This window comes from Hibiscus syriacus, unplaced genomic scaffold (genome assembly GCF_006381635.1).
Source record: "Hibiscus syriacus cultivar Baekdansim isolate YM2019G1 unplaced genomic scaffold, ASM638163v2 tig00110321_pilon, whole genome shotgun sequence".
NCBI classification, from domain to species: Eukaryota; Viridiplantae; Streptophyta; class Magnoliopsida; order Malvales; family Malvaceae; genus Hibiscus; species Hibiscus syriacus.
The window spans coordinates 1,258,909-1,276,043 of NW_024062680.1; the positions used below are offsets into that span (position 1 = coordinate 1,258,909).

A 17,135-nucleotide genomic window follows, 5' to 3' on the forward strand; every position below is an offset into this window, starting at 1 on the left:
TTTTAATTATTATTATCGAAATATATTTTTGAGTATTTGTTTAATGTAACAAATCGACCCGGGCAGAGATACTTTCAACCGAAAAATAAACACGAATGCAAAAGCAATTTTGAAACTACAAATAAAATTGAGTTGAACTAACAAAAAGTTACAAATCTGCAGTTCAATTTCAGTTTGTTTTCGGCACTAACTGGAGTCTGCTGTGTTAAACCATTTGCGCAATCTTGTCATTGGAATATGTCTCAGGGGATGCTGAAACGCCTTGATGTGCATGTTGATTTGGTGCCACTAGTAGTGTCTCGCTTTCTCCCCTGAATGCGGTCTGAATTGGTAGTAAACATAAACAGAGGGAATTTAATCGGAGACAATACTATAAAAATAGTTTTTTTTTTTTAAAAAAAGTGTTTATTTGTTTGACCTTGCTCTGAACTACGTTTCCCCAGGCATCGCCGGTCAACGCGTAGCGGGTGATGAACTTGAGAATATCAAGAGGAATGTACGTGACTACAGTGAACACCCAGATTGCTCCCGCCCATTCCCATCCAATGCCTTGCATTCTGGCGAATTCCCAGGTAGCGTACACGGTAATCAAAGTCGCCACCTTGTTTAACAATCCACAAAAGTTATATAATTCTGTGCAAAATACTCTAGCACAATTTGTTTTTACTAGTTTAGTTTGTATTAGATTTGAATTTGATCATCATGTTATTTCGGGTTTTGGTATTATAATTTAGATAAAATGAGAAAATTTAAGTTCAAATCAATCTTATTAGTTTTATAATTCGATTCAGAAAGATCTTTATATATATATATATTATGGATTTACCAATTGCGCTAAGATGAAGGCAATGATAAGCAAGAGACAAGGGCACTCGACGAAAGACCAGCTCCTGGACCGTGTGACGAAGATGAGTGCTTGACTGACGGAACTGACTTGAAGGTAGAGAGCTGAAGTAAGTGCGGCCTGACTATCCTTGATTGGCTTCACACCAAAAGTTTTCTGCAAAATTTAAAAACCCAATATTAAGTATATATATTTTTTGTTTTTTTTTTTGGGGGGGGGGGTTGGCAGAGGGCTTCATAATCATAAAGAATTATGAATTTGAGTGTCACCAAAAGTTTTCTGCAAAATTTAAAAACCCAATATTAAGTATATATATTTTTTGTTTTTTTTTGGGGGGGTGGGGTTGGCAGAGGGCTTCATAATCATAAAGAATTATGAATTTGAGTGTGATGCACTGACGGTGAAAAAATCGGTGTCATGAACAAGCCAGAAAAAGAAGACGGTCACAATAGCCATGTATGTTCCAAGGACAATCCCGGTGGCAAATATTTCGTCCAGCTTCCACGAGTCGGGCTTTGGAGATGGCTTCACCCTATCCTTTGAGATGGTCATGATGGTTCCATCATTGAGGATTGCAATGATCAACACCATGAATGGTGAGAAATCAAACTTCCAAATGAGTGCCACCAGCATGAATCCCAACACGATACGTATCGTGATGGAAACGGCATAGATGGTGTAGTTCTTCATCCTTTGGAAGATGGATCTGCTCGTCAACACCGCGCTCACTATCACACTCAACCCTGGCTCAGTCAACACTATGTCTGACGCACTCCTGGCTGCATCGGTTGAATCAGCCACTGCAATACCGATATCCGCCTTCTTAAGTGCCGGGGCATCATTGACACCGTCTCCAGTCATACCACATATGTGGTTCCTTTCTTGGAGTTTTTTAACGATCTCGTACTTGTGCTCTGCATACAAAAAATTTCATGTAATTTAAGCAATAGATGAAATGGTTGAGATCATTTCATGCCAAATTTAAGAGCTTGGGATGATTATGCAATTACCAGGGAAGACTCCTGCAAATCCATCAGCTTTCTCAATGAGATCATCAATAGGAATGTTAGCAAGAGACTCATCCTGACACTGGCCAACTAGTGCAGAAGCAGGATACATATTAGTCCCCATTCCAAGTCTCCGGCCAGTCTCTTTTCCAATAGCGAGCTGGTCACCGGTGATCATCTTGACACTGACGCCAAGTTCAAGTGCCCGTTTAATGGTCTCGGCACTATCATGCCTCGGAGGATCAAAGAGAGGCAATAGTCCCACAAACTCCCAAGGTCCTCCGGGGCTTTCCTTTGTTTTCTCTGGAATTGTCTGTGAAAAATAAACAATAAATTCTTTAGCCAAATGGGATTTTTCATATGGGATCAAATATATGTGTACTAGCATTGTAGTCATCTTATACCTGTCTACCAACTCCCAAGGACCGAAGGCCACGGTTGGCATAGCTGTCGATGACATTGAGCGCCCTTTTCCTCGAGCCGCCTGTGAGCCCGCAAAGGTCAATAATCTGCAACGAACCAAGATTAGAAACCGGTGATTAATTAGAAATCGAAGTCAATCATGGCTGTTTTGTTGTATCTTACCTGCTCCGGAGCGCCCTTGCTGGCACGATGCCACTCACCATTGCTGTCAATGTAGGTAATGGCAGTGCGCTTATCAACAGGGTTGAAGGACAAGAAGTGTACCTCAGTGATTCCAGCCCTTGCCTATTGATTCACAACAGCAAAATTAGAAATCTGGGCATTGATATTTCAAGCAAAATGAAGGATAAAAGCAGGTAAATGTGGGGAGTATTAGATACCTGTTTGGGGTCGATCAACATCCCTACAATACAAGCATCGATGGCGTCCTGGTTTTCAACCCTCGAAGCCCTAGCAGCAGTCAGCATAAGGGTGTCGACGTCCACTCCGCTAGCGAACACCTGCGGACGGGAAAATGCAAGATTTTATATTCAGGAGCTAACTTATATCATGTGGATATAGATCTAACGATAGATGAAACATTGAGTTTATGCCTAGAAAAAAACATAATAAAAAAGGCGACCAAAACCAACCTCGACAAGGCTCGTGTCTACTGTTAGCTTGTTGAGGGTTAGAGTCCCGGTCTTATCACTGCACAATATATCCATCCCTGCCATTTCTTCAATGGCAGTCATCCTCTTAGTAATGGCTCCTTGTTCCGACAACCGGTGGGAACCAATAGCCATTGTCACAGACAAAACTGTAGGCATAGCTATTGGGATCCCTCCAATGAGAAGCACCAACAGGTTGTCGATACCTTCTCTATACTTCCTATGCTGAATCGGGTACATCACTATGATCTCAATCACCATTCCGATACCAATAGAGATGATGCAAAAGTTACCAATGGCTGTCAACACCTGCAACATTGAAACAACAAGAAGCAAAGGTTTATTACTTATTAATATTACACAGTGTAAAACATGTTCCATTTTTGCACCATTCATAAGTACCTGTTGAAAGTGACCGACGTTGTTGGTGTTGTCAACAAGGTGAGCAGCCTTGCCAAAGAAAGTATGGAGACCGGTGGCGATAACAACAGCGTCGATCTCACCTTGTTTGCAGGTGGAACCAGAGAAGACATGATCACCGGGATTCTTTGTAACGGGTAGGGATTCACCGGTGAGAGCTGCCTGATCGATTTTGAGAATATCACCCTCCAAGAGACGAGCATCCGCCGGGATAATGTCTCCTAGTTTAACACTAATTATATCTCCAGGTACCAAAATTGATGCCTCTTGTTCGCTCCATTTCCCGTCTCGCAACACCTACAGAGTGAACCATGGTGTTGATGAAATCTCCAATTGCAAACGAACAAATAAGTAAATAAATATATAGATATACCTTTGATTTGGGTGCTAGACCTGCCATCAAAGCAGCAGCGGCATTGCCGGCGCTGTTTTCCTCTATAAAACTAATGGTTGAATTGATTAAAAGCAAAGTAACTATACCAACGAAATCTGGCCAGTCAGGAGGCTTGCCTCCGCCATTGGCCAAAACAATGGCCATGATGGCGGCAGCCTCCATCACCCACGACAGCGGATTCCACATAAACCGTAAGAACTTTAGGAATTTGCTCTCTTTTTTCTCTTCAAGCTTGTTAGGACCGAAAATGCTTAGCCTCTTCTCTCCTTCTTCTGTTGTCAAACCTTCTCTCGTGCATTTCAACACTTTAAAAACCTCTTCCACAGGGATTTTCTCCTATACATACAAAAAGAAGAAGAAAAACACAGAACCCCACCAGTTTAGTTTTCTTTGGGGTGGGGGAGGGGACAATAGGGAACGAAAGCTAACATGCATGCAAAAAGGAAAAAGGGTTTCAACATTCAAATAAAAACAAATTAAGAACCCAAGCAACTCGGTTTTTGATAGCAACACAACATCTGAAAATAACGGATTTTAAGATCCTCGTAATACTACAATCGCATATCTAATTTAGAAACATTATAATTTTTTTAAAAAACGAATTATATTGGTGACAACCGTTATATGTGACGTAACATTCACAACGTTTTCAACGTCCACAACTACGACACCCAAACCACAAATTTGTACTTTGATCCCCCTCAAACATAGTAGAAACCAATGCAAATGAAAGCTAACATGCAAAAGGAAAGAGGTGTCAAAGGCTTACAAGATCAACAGTCTCCTTTTTTATTTGCTCCAATGAGATATCATCATTGGAAGCCATCGGATACAGACGATGAAAAACAAGGAGCCAATTAATTACAGGAAGAGGTCTTCGTTTACAAGAGAAGAAAGAAGAAAACTCTTGAACCAAAAGCTTTTTTCCCTTTGTTCTTTTCTTTTTTCTGAGTTTCTTCTTTCTTTATAAGGTCTAACGTCAGTCTTCCCTGTCCTCCTCCATAAGACAGGGATGAATATAATGAATGAGAAGAGGAGGTCGGTTTTCTTCGCTCTGTCAAAGGGACTGAAATGTTTTTGCCTTGAGATTTATTTATTTTCTTTTATACCCAACTTGGAGACAAATAATATGAAAGGAAGACAAAAATATCGTTGAAATGAAGGTGGTCTATGTCCAAGTTAGAGATTATGTGGTTTGCCGGGAGTTGCGCGGTTTTAGTTTCGCCGGTTTGTTGTTTCGTTAAGAGTATCGTACAACGTTTTCCATTGTTATGAAACCAAAACAATCTTTTAATAGTCTATGTAAAGAGCGGGTGTCAACTCCCCAACGCTTTTCTTCCATCGTTATAAAGGGATGGAAGAAATAAGGTTTTTTTATTTACAAAATTTCATTAGCGGCTTAAAAGAAATAAGGCTTAAATGTGTACACTGTCCTCTAAATTATACTGTTTGTATTGAGTTGTTTCTTAAAATTATTTTTGACTGTTTCCTTAAGTTTAACCTCATTTGCTCTAAATCCTTAACTCCGACAAAAAACATGCGGATAAATTACATATTTAGTCACTCAACTATTTATGCGGTTGTGTTTGAGTTATCCAATTTTTTCTTTAAAATCGTCACTAAGTTTTTGTTATGTTTTGGTCACTCAATTTAATTCAATTTTTTTTATTTTTTTTAAAGTATAAGAATTCACTTATATTATATTTTTTTACTCGACACATAAATTTATTTTCAATAATAAGTAATTTTATACAATGAATAATAAATAATATATTAATTTATATCTAACGTAAATAATATCTAACATAAATAATAAATAATAAATTGAAAACAACAAAAAAATGAAACAAAGCCAAAATTTAAACATAAAAAAAGCTATTAAAATTGCATCCAAATTTTAAAGAAATCTACCTCCAAAAAAGCTGGAATTGAGGCTTTTGCAAGTGTTTTCCCATAGCAAGATCTAGGTTTTCAAACAATTAAAATGAAAAGAAAAAATATTTGAAAAAAAAGAAACAACTAAACCAATAAAATTTAAAACACGTCCAAAGAAGAATTTTTTTAAAAAAAGCTTAAAAACGTCGGTCGATGGCGATGTAGACAGTACAAGAGGCAGTGAAGATCGGGGAAATCTAAGGAAGGAATAAAAAGAAATAAATAAGAGGAAAACAATGAGTTTGATTTCGTTTGGTTTCATAAAAACACTGGAAAATATGTCAATTTAAATTTTTTAAAATATAATTAATACATTTTTAATTCTAAAATCAAACCTCATAACTTTAAAAAAATTTGATTTTTATATTTTATACACTTAAATTTTTATAGTGTTGTTGACGATGTATGTGAGATCGGCAAGAAAATAGTTTGGGTGCATGGGTTTGGGGTGATCAGTGTTTCTTCATACATTGTGCAATTTTTGTTTATGATATTTTAATTAAATAATTAATATTTCATTTAATAGAATTTTAGTTACATACAATTTAATATGTTGCTTGTTATTTAACTTATAATATTACTTATTTTAAATTTATGTGTCGAGTAAAAAAATTATAATATAAATGAATTCTTATACATTAAAAATTTTTAAAAAAAATAAGTTAAATCAAATTGGGTGACCAAAACGTAACAAAAACTTAATTTTAGTGATGATTTTGAAGAAAAAAAGGTTGGGTAACTCAAACATGATCATATAAATAGTTGAGTGACTAAATATGTAATTTACCCACATATTTTTTAAAGGAGTTAATGATTTTAGACAAATGAGATAATAATTTAAACTTTAACGGCCAAAACGTATCGAAAAATATTTAAAAACTCAGCACAAACTATATAATTTAGAGAGCAATTGTGCTTTTAAGCCCACAAATAACAAAAGTAAAACTAGTACAATGGCAGCTTTATGCAAAATATCCATTTATTTGATAAAATCAAAGATAAATTATGTGAATAGTTCTTTTTATTTTTTATCTGACAAACTTTAATCACTAATTTAAAAATTAAGAATAAATAATCCCTAACGTTATCATCATTTGTTAGTTTATTTTCTTCCCGTCTGTATTTTGTTTTTCATTGCTTTAGAGACATTTAATCAAAGGCAAACCTTAAACCATAAGTTACATATAATGAACGAGATTAGTCTCTTTGAATTTATATGCTCACAAACTCCAAGCTTTTCACAGATTTTTCTGAAGTTGAACACTTTCCAGTGTTGATGGAAGGCCTTGGGAAGTCTCTAAGTTGTTTGCGGGGAAGTCATGTTAACAAATCAATATCCCACATTACACCTATTATTGAAATTTTCAGTTATATGAATAAATATGTGTAATTCAACGAAAAAGAAAAAGGAATGAAAGCAAATTACTTAAAATCAATGGGGAGGTAGATGAAATCGTAAGAAGATAAAGGCTAATCGTCGTCGGTGTTAACAATTTACTCGTTGCAGTGAATGATTGTCGAGCATGTTCAACAACATTTTTTCATAGCAAAATGCCAAAAACTCAAACCCACGTAAATATATCAAAACAAATGCAATCATGTTAAGAGTGACAAACCTATTATATCGAAACAAATGCAATCATGTTAAGAGTGACAAACCTATTGGCTATGTTCTTAACCATGCCAGTGGTCCTTGAATCTTTTCAATTATATTACGACATGGCTTCTTCGCTTATTATGAAACGAGGATCGAATTTTTTTTTCTTTTGTTTACCTTTTCCCAGCCTTCCCCTACACTTCTGCTTAATCTCATTGCTATTCTTTTGTGTCAACGGTTGTTTTGATTCTTCGCAGTCTTCTTAGCAGCAGCAGCATCGGCCACCAGCGTACCAACTGAGCTACTGCTTTTTTTTATTCTTGTTAGGATTTTCCTTGCTAGAATTAGTTGCTTTCTTGGTAGGTGATTGGCTTCGATAAAGAAAAGAACGAGGAATGTTGGAAGCATATCTATGAGCTAATAACGACAACTGCGGAGGGGGAGGAAGAGAAGACGGGTTATTATATATTATGAGTGCAAGCATTAAATAACTTTTTGTTATAACTTTCGAGTCGACTGAATTTAATTACAACTTGTTTTCCATTGATTTTTTTTTTCATTCGTTTCCCGTAAAGCTTTAGTTGCATCTCTTACATTGTAAAACTCGACGAACTTTTGGTGTTTTTTTCATCGCCGCCAAAACTAGAAGCTGCAAAAAAGACAATGAAGGCCGTTGAAGCTTACAATTCTATTGCTTCAGTTTTTTTTCTAACCTGGAACGCTGCAAAGAAGAAGAAGAAGAAAATTAAGATGATTTTTTTCAAGAACCACGTAAGACTTCTATTAATGGGTTAACAAATATTAACGGTGGAGAGACTAAAATCGAATGGATCGATAATGTTAGAGACTATATAACCTTAATTTTTAAATTGGTGACTAAAGTCGACCAGACCGAAAACAAAGGGGACTATACTCACAATTTACCCTAAAATCAATGAAATAGTTTTTCAATTTAATTATGTTTATTCCACCATTTAAAATTTAAAACCAAATCGATTCAAGTTTCATGATATTAAACGATTAATGAGATTTTGACTGTGTTGGTAAAACCGTAAAAGCTAAAATTTTTGGATTTTGAAAATTTAAGTTATATTTTTATAATGTTTAAATTTAAATATTCACTAATTTTAGTTCTAATTTAATTCAGTTATAGATGACTTTTACCGTCCGTCTATTTATTTATAATTAATTTTAATCATAATTGTATATATTAATTATAATTATAATCAAATATATAATAATAATTATATAATAAACACGATGATTATAATTAAAAATCTGTTTGTAAGTTAACCATGTAATATATGGAAACTTTTTTAAAAATATTTAATTAAACGGAATAAATTGTAAAGAAAGCGGGAAAACACCAGAAAAGAAATGTGTAAAATTTTTAATTTTAATGTTATAATTTGTATTTGATATATAAATATACAGCTTTTTTCTGAAAATTGGATCATTTTAGAAATTTATTTTCCACGACAGAGTTTTGGGAAATACCGGAGAAATTGTATCTGATGCATTGAGACACGATCACTAAAAACATCAAAATAGAATCGAACATAACCATGTATCCCTTACTCAACATTCCAGCGTAATGCTGACTCCAAGTAAAATAGTAACATAGTTCAGCTGTCAAACTCACTGGCCAAATGCTACCTTCAAAACTCAAGAGTACATTACACTTCGATCTACTACATACTCTCTCTGTCTAGAAACACAAAGCATGTGCACTTTCAAACAAAATTCATGTCATCTTAATTAGAAATGACAGTCTCTAAACCATCAAAGTTCTCTTACTATTGTATACCAAATCTCCACCATTTCTGTTGGCTCCAATGGCTCTTTTTAATGCAATAAGGCAAAAGAAATCAGGATCTAGCCACAGCGGCAACATGGATGTGAGTGACACCCCTAAATTATGAAACTTAATCTAAAATTTCTGACTCCGCCACTGAATCAGGTGCCAAATATTTTTTGTTATCACTATTACCTAATAATTTCAAGTTCTTCGATATTTTCAGATTCAGATAATCTTATGAAGGCCACTCTCAAGCACGTAAGATCATACAAGTGATAACAGCTTAACATAACAAACGATGAACCTCACATCCAAAAGTGAAATTCATTATCATCAAGCATCCAAATGAAGATAATGATAGCAAGAAACTAAAAGCAGAATATAAAATGCTTGAAATATTGCTAAAAATCACATCAAAATATTTAATTCAAGAACCCCTCACCCTCGGCAGTTCCATACATTAAACATCACATCACAAATTCACAATGTCCGCAAATAAACTTGAAAGAAAAGAAAAACCAAAAAACTTTAACCAAATAGGCTCATGGGGCTTAGAACCCTAGCTTGGTGCGGCGCCAATGCCTACGCTTAGCATTGTACCTGCATTTCAAGAAACAAAAAAAAATCAAAAGAACCCATCAATAAATTATCTGAAAATAGCAGAACGGTGAAGCTAAAACAAAATTTAAGAGAAAAATGAAGAAAATATATTGACCTGATGGTGTTATCAGTGCGCATACGGATCCAGTAAGGGATGGGCCTATTCTGCCTCATCTTCTTGGCCAACTTCTTCTTGATCCTGAAAGTCTTGTGTGAAGGCTGCCATGTCAACAAAAAAAAATCCAAATTATCAGAGTGTTACTTTCAAAACTCAACTTTGGTTACAATAAAGAGAGATAAGAAAGTATTTTCGCACAAAGAAAATGAAAACAAACAAACAAACCAAAAAATAGAGCAATTCAAGCTTGAAACGAATGAATCGATTGCAGGAAGATGGAGAAAGGGCAGAGGAGATTACCATGTTTTCCGGTTGGGAATTTGGAGAGATTGCGTCGCTAAGGAGAATGAAAGTTGTTAACATAATAAATTTGTGCTTCAATTGGTATTTTAGGGTTTACTTGGTTGAGCGTTTCATGGAATGTTGATGATTTTCAGCCCAAATGTAACTGGATTTATTCTATTCATTGTTTGGGCCTTCTCCAATAGGATTTCTTGATCCGAAAGTTCTATGTTTCTGAAATTACCCCAAAATCGAAAACAATATAAATCAATACAAACTATAACTATCAAAATTAAATGGAAATAAAGTTGAACTTTAGTAGTCTTAATGATAAAAAATTATTTCATAATTAAATATATTTAAATAAAAAATATGAAATAAGATTTCTTTTAATAATTAATTATTTGATTTTATTAGATTTAATGAAAGATAATTATTAGAGAGATTCAAACGGATTTGAGACATTAATTATGTGATACTTAATAAAACTTTTTGATAAAATTAATTTATACATATCGAGTTTGTGAAATGTTCTTGGATTTTTACATACATATAGAATTTATTGTATTTTTCTTAAGCAAATTTCATCTGACCTTCACGTATATGAATTATTTTTTTCATATGAGAATATAATTAAATTACATTAAATTTTATTTTTTTATGTATAATTGATTTTGTGTTGTTTTTATTTTTATATAATTTTATTTATAAATGGATTAGGATCTATTTATATTATGCACAATTCTTTTTAAAAAAATTTACACATATTAGAACCATTAGGTGACTATTGTGTTTTTCCCCCGGAAAATATTTTCTTATTTTTTATTGTTAATTTTAATTTTCTATTTCTAATCATCCGACAGTCCTAAATTTATGTAAAACTAAATTATTTTTAGACCATGTAATTGAATCTTATCCCTTTATAAATTTTAACAAAAATGAAAATGCGAGTAGATTTTGGAGCTTTAGTATATGTCATTGCATGGAGCAATGTTTTTTTTTTCCCTTCTAAATAACGCACGGAGCAATGTTAAGACCATTGGAAGGGTCGCTTTTGTTTCTTTCTTATGATTACTGGACTGTTGGAAGTTTTGTATTTATATGAATGGATTTATTGATTCATCCATGAGAAAGACATTTGAATTTCTTATAAACTTCTACCTCTGTTGAGAAGTTAATGTAACATGAAAAAGAAGGAAACAAGCTTAGTATCACCTAAATTTAATTAATAATATCTTAAAAGAAAAGAATTTTTGGTTAATATTCAAAATTTGATTTAATTGAGTTATATCATAATCTCTTCTAAAAAAAAGTAACATTCAATGGTTTTGAGTACTGGCTTTTATCAATAATCGTACCACAATTCAATGTTTTTCAAATATGTATAAACTTGACGAATCCTCCGAGAAAATTAACAAGAAAGCTGGCAAACAGCAAGCCTAGGAAGCAACATGTATCATCACAATTCCAAAAGGAAAATCCAAAAAACAAGAAGAAATAACAAGTAAATCGATAGAATCGTTGCCTTGGTTTTGAGATTTCTCTTGTTCTATATAAACAGCATATGCTCTCCATTGGTTCTACAAACTGAAGAAACAATCATTTAAATTCCGAATAGCAACATCTTTCTCGGCCATTGCTGTCATTGTTCTTGCTGCAGATGTCTCCTTCTCTACTGCTTCATTTCCTTCCCTTTTAACTCCTAAGTCTATATCGACGTTGAGTACACCACGACCGAAGCCTGTGTGTACATCACCATCTCGGTCGCAGCCACTGGCTCCTAGTCCTTCACCTTATCCCCATGATGTGATTAAAGGTGGCTATTGGTCTTCATGGCTAGCTTATAGTCTCCCTCCATCCTCAATCCCTACCTCGTACTTCATACATGTGTTTTATGCCTTTGTTGGCATTGATGCTACTTCTGACAGTCTGTCAATCACCCAACCTGATGATCAATGGATGGGAAACTTTACAGCCACCCTTCATGCGAAAAAGCCTCCTGCACAAGCCATGTTATCGATAGGAGGAGCGAATTCCGGCCCCGGTACTTTCTCCAACATGGTTAGTAATGGTAATAATCGTGCTGCCTTCATCAATTCGACCATTACAACAGCAAGAAAATATGGTTTCGATGGCCTTGACTTTGATTGGGAGTTTCCTAGTAACCCGAGTGACATGTCGAACCTCTCGATTCTTTTCAAAGAATGTCGTAAGGCCGTCGAGAGTGAGGCTGCAGACTCTGGCAAGCCTCCCCTTCTTTTAAGTGCTGCTGTTTTCTTTGCTTCATGGTTCTTCATTGATACGCCGAGAGCATACCCTGCTGAAGCCATTGCAAAATACCGTGATTTTGTGAATCCTATGTGCTTTGATTATCATGGAAGTTGGGACACTTCAGTCACCGGTGAACATGCTCTACTTTACGACAAAACTAGCAATATAAGCACAATCTCTGGTATATCATCTTGGATTGATGCTGGTGTCCCTCCGAGGAAGCTGGTTATGGGGGATGCCACTTTATGGAAAATCATGGGAACTGAAGGACCCAAAAAGCCATGGTATCGGAGCGCCTGCTGATGGAGTTGGGCCAGGAAACAATGGCATATTGTTGTACAGTGATATTGTAGCATACAACGATGAACACCATGCCTCTGTAGTGTATGATGGGGATACTGTATCCGAATATTCATACTCGGGAACCGATTGGATCGGTTACGATGGACCAACATCGGTGGAAAAGAAGGTCGAGTATGCTAAGACTAATGATCTTGGTGGTTACTTCTTTTGGGCCTTAGGATATGACATGAATTGGACACTTTTAGCAATTGGTAGGTTCTTACCTCTGTAGTTTCCATTTGAATACTAAGACTTCAAGTACTTCTCTAATCTGTATATATGTGCATATACTGCTTGACTAATTCTCCTATGTTTTTATGTGTTTGGCAGCATCAAATACATGGGAAGGAATGCACTACTAGAAGCCACCTGAAGTCGGAAGTCAAGTCAAATCAGGAGCCCTACGAAACTGTTTATTTTTCTTTAATGCTATTCTTCTTGTGTTGCAAATAAACTTGATTTGTCAATTATGCATGTCAGCTATCATTACAGACATGTAAGTTTTGAGTTAAAAGTATTCAATAGGATTTACTTTACTGATTACACAGACAAAAGGCCGAGCTTGAGCTTTATTATGTCATTGCATGGAGTAATGCTAATACCATTGGAAGGATCGCTTTTGTTTTTCATATGATTACTAAGCTGTTGGCAATTGGTTTTTCAAGTTCTGTTTTTCACCCAGTTTTGTACATATATGAATGGATTTTTGGATTCTTCAAAGAGTAAAATCCTTAAGAATGAATAATGGAAAGAGGAAATTTAATTTCTTATGAACTTATTCCTCTCTTGAGAAACTAATGTCATACGAAAAAGAAGGAAACAAGTTTAATGCCAGCTAAATGGCCAATTAAAGAATATCAACATCGTTCTTGGCCATTACTATCTTTATTCTTTCTGCAAGCGTCTCCGTCTCCTATGCTTCATTTCCCACCATTTGAGCTCGTAAGCCTAGACCAACATGGAAGAGACCAGGCCTAAGTCTGCATGTACGTCACCATCTCTGTCACCCGCAACAGGCTCCTAGTCCTTCACCTTAAGCGTTAGAATAAAAACATGATTCTTTTACAAAAAGTTTACTAAATGCATAAACTTTCAGTCACCGAGGTATCACTTGGGTTATCGATGCATCATTGACAGAAAAAACTTTCTTCCCCTCGATGCCCGTACTTTCCTTGTTCTCATCTCTTGTAATTGAATATGCTGGGCTCTTAGGTGTAGAGATTGCAACACTACTTTCGTTCTTTAGAATCGTATAAACTTCCACCATTGAAGGTCTATCCGCTGCATTTTCCTGCACACATAGCAGTGCCACTTGCATACATCTAATGAGCTTACACGACGAAGACAAATCATCGAGTGAAGAATCGAAAAACTCTGCTCCTCGACCTTGTTTTCTCAATTCATAAGCCTGGACATCATTTCAACATTATACATTTTCTGGTATTTGTACCACACAAAAGAAAAAAGGTTGTCTCAAAGCTACTTACATATTCAAGAAGATTCAAGTTTTCATGGCATCCACGGTGACTGAAATTCCTCTTGCCACTTATAATTTGCAGAAGTAAAATTCCGAAACTATACACATCGTACTTGGTAGAGTATATTCCTTTCGTAACGTATTCCGGTGGAACGTAGCCACTGCATTGAATCAATGAATTACTAACAATAAATAGATGCAATGCAAAAGATCAGAAAACGATCTGATATGTATTATAGGAGACCATCTGGTTTCACTTACTATGTCCCAACAGTTCTGCCAGTGTTTGCTTCATGTTCATCCTTCTCAAAAAACTTGGCCATACCGAAATCCGATATTTTCGGGTTCATTTCAGAATCTAATAAAAATGTTGTTGGCCTTTATATCACGATGAATTATCGTTTATTTCGAGTATTCTTGGAGATATAGAAGCCCTTGAGTAACGCCTTCAATTATCAAAACTAGTCTTCTCCAATCTAACAACTGCTTTTTAATTGGATCTGCTCGATTAAATGTATAAACAATATATGTCATTTTGGTTTAAGAAGTATAGGGTTAAGTTATTGAAACCTCTAACAAGGAATAACTTGTCATAAAAATGTACTTAAAGATACCATAGAGGTGCAAATCCAAGCTTTTGTTCGGCATGAATTCGTAAACCAGCATTTTTTCTTCGTTCTCTGTACAAATTCCCAGAACTCGAGCTAGATTCACATGCTGAAGCCTAGATGTAAGAGTGACCTCATTTCCTCAACCCCTTGATTTGAGCTTTTCGAGAGCCTCTTCACTGCTATTTCCTGCCTCTTTGGTAACTTCCCCTGCAGATAAGCAACAAATGTATGGTTATTTGAATGCATCATGGAAGATTGGCACAACGCCCTCAGCAATGGCTAGTAGAGTAACAGTATATTACCTTATAAACATGTCCATATCCACCCTCTCCAAGCTTATTCTCATTTGAAAAGTTATTTGTAGCTGATTTAATGCTAGAGAAACTGAAAACTTGGGAATTAGAATCACCGTTTTCATGCTTTTTTTTCAGCTGATAGTCTGATTCTTATCCAAGATACCGATATTTTCAACGCACCCAAAAGCCCTGCAGTCGAAACCTGGTCAAATCAATGTACGATTATCGTCTCAAATCATTGACAATTCTTACATGTTCAATAAGGTACCTTGTGATTTGCATATCTTCTTTCGCAGGTAATAGATGATAGCTACCATCAAGATAACTACTAAAGCAATTGTGACCGGAACAATCACGAGAAGTCTGTTTGTCTGACTGGTGCCTGTTTCGTAAGCTGTGGAACATTAGAAAGTTGCAGAAGTTAAAATGTGCAAGAAATGATGCTAGTTGACATGTTCTTTTTCCAGTCAAAGTTTGAAAATTCAGTATTTTCTAGGAAAATTGATATGTTCTAAGCAATAGACGAGAGTCTGTAAAACTAAGGGGTGATAACCACCTTACCAGCTTGTGAAAGCACCCAATTATCGTCATTGGAGAGTTCAAAGGCATCGTAACCTAGTAGGCTATTCACCTTGGCATAAGAAACCTTAGCTTTAATGGCTTCTACATCATCAAAATTAATCCAATTCGATCCGATTTTACAAAGATTCACCACGTAAGTAGAATTATACACAGATTCGACACCCTGACCATAATTTTGAAGGAATAATATGGTATACATATACCACAGGTTACTGTTAAGCGAGACAGCTGGCCCGGAAGCTGTTGAACCAATGCCATTGTCAATCGAGTTAACAAGGTTCCATGCGTAAGACAAACCCAAAACCAGCTTTTCAGAAGGAAATCCTTTGTTTAACCATTCCCTAATACCAGCATCAGTGTTGGCCCTTCCTGATGGGTCATATAAAGCTGCATGAAAACCAGTAACACTGTCTAGTGTTGGCACATAGTAGTCATATGCCATTATATTTACCCAATCCAGGTTTCTTTTTGCAGAATCAATAGGATAACTCACTGAGTCGACAATTGGCAAGCGGTAGGCCGACATAGTTAATAGCAACTGTGGATTACCTGAGTTTCTCGACTCAGAAGCTACCTCAGCTCGCCAATCATCCAAGAAGGTACCCAAGCTGGTCATATTGGTGCCAGTTCTAAGCTTAACCTCATAAAGGTCTAAACCATGGAAACCATAAAGTCTGGCTGTTTCAATTGAAGATTCTATGAAAGCTTTTCAGTGGGAAGTTTGATTAATCATCAAAGAAAAGGTGATCCACTCACTTCCTCCAACCCAAATGGACAAAAGTGTAGTAATCGATGGATTCTTTAGCTTTACAACATTTTTGAAGTTGGAGAAAGATAGTTCATTTGAGAAATTTATAAAATGCTGATAGGAGGATGAGTTTACATGAGCAAAAATACAAAAAAGAAGAGTAAAAAGAGCAGAATTTATTTCAGAAACGAGAAGGGGGCCGCTTGAATCCCAGTAACCAGATTTGACCCATTGTGAGCTTAGGCTTTGTTTAGATGAGAGAAACAGCAAGAGGAGGAAGAGGAAGAAGAAGGGTTTAGAAGCCATTGAAGAAGTAATCTATGGCACAGAATGTACACATGAAAGTTTTATAATTTGTAATTCAAGACCTACACGTCTAGATTACATGTCGATTACATAAGAAAATTCATTTCAACTATTCCTGGACGATAATAAACACATGCACATTTTGTTTGAAAGTTCTTTCTTTTTCGGGTAAGATCATGGCAGAAAACCAGAAGACGTGTTGTCATGCTGTTGAAGAATAATCAAAGTCGTTGAATACCGTAACAAGTGAAGAAACTATCCAGCGTTCTGATTATTACCAAGTTGAATTTTAAGAGAGAAAGAAAATCCAGAATTTAAAGGTGGTCATTTGAAGACTTGCCAATATCTGGTTGAATATTGGCTAATGAAGCTCTCCATTCCATGTCCACACCGAGCACCATTCCTTTGTTTCCTTGCCCAAACCAGGGATGGAC

At 35.7% G+C, this 17,135-nt stretch overlaps 4 protein-coding genes and 1 pseudogene across 4 annotated transcripts; 1 reads left to right on the plus strand and 4 right to left on the minus strand.

Annotated features, from left to right (window-relative positions):
• Positions 1–185: 185 nt before the first annotated feature.
• On the minus strand, positions 186–4,831 carry LOC120117855 (ATPase 8, plasma membrane-type-like). The gene is made up of 12 exons (XM_039138046.1): positions 4,508–4,831; positions 3,718–4,074; positions 3,327–3,641; positions 2,907–3,233; positions 2,655–2,774; positions 2,437–2,559; positions 2,256–2,360; positions 1,855–2,164; positions 1,244–1,758; positions 827–1,000; positions 419–601; positions 186–322 (listed from the first exon to the last, which is right to left on the minus strand). Exons 1-12 carry the CDS (start codon positions 4,562–4,564, stop codon positions 206–208), a joined length of 2,703 nt encoding a protein of 900 aa, XP_038993977.1. The 5' UTR covers positions 4,565–4,831; the 3' UTR covers positions 186–205.
• A 4,637-nt stretch (positions 4,832–9,468) lies between these two features.
• On the minus strand, positions 9,469–10,197 carry LOC120117550 (60S ribosomal protein L39-like). The gene is made up of 3 exons (XM_039137812.1): positions 10,087–10,197; positions 9,784–9,887; positions 9,469–9,668 (listed from the first exon to the last, which is right to left on the minus strand). The coding sequence occupies exons 1-3, from the start codon at positions 10,147–10,149 to the stop codon at positions 9,620–9,622; spliced, it is 216 nt and encodes a 71-aa protein (XP_038993743.1). The 5' UTR covers positions 10,150–10,197; the 3' UTR covers positions 9,469–9,619.
• Positions 10,198–11,448: 1,251 nt separating this feature from the next.
• Positions 11,449–12,927, plus strand: LOC120117811 (annotated as a pseudogene).
• A 784-nt stretch (positions 12,928–13,711) lies between these two features.
• On the minus strand, positions 13,712–14,560 carry LOC120117672 (cysteine-rich receptor-like protein kinase 19). The gene is made up of 3 exons (XM_039137913.1): positions 14,420–14,560; positions 14,169–14,319; positions 13,712–14,089 (listed from the first exon to the last, which is right to left on the minus strand). The coding sequence occupies exons 1-3, from the start codon at positions 14,506–14,508 to the stop codon at positions 13,778–13,780; spliced, it is 552 nt and encodes a 183-aa protein (XP_038993844.1). The 5' UTR covers positions 14,509–14,560; the 3' UTR covers positions 13,712–13,777.
• A 308-nt stretch (positions 14,561–14,868) lies between these two features.
• LOC120117812 (class V chitinase-like) lies at positions 14,869–16,263 on the minus strand. The gene is made up of 4 exons (XM_039138013.1): positions 15,627–16,263; positions 15,334–15,459; positions 15,072–15,214; positions 14,869–14,976 (listed from the first exon to the last, which is right to left on the minus strand). The coding sequence occupies exons 1-4, from the start codon at positions 16,261–16,263 to the stop codon at positions 14,869–14,871; spliced, it is 1,014 nt and encodes a 337-aa protein (XP_038993944.1).
• Between the last annotated feature and the right edge of the window lie 872 nt (positions 16,264–17,135).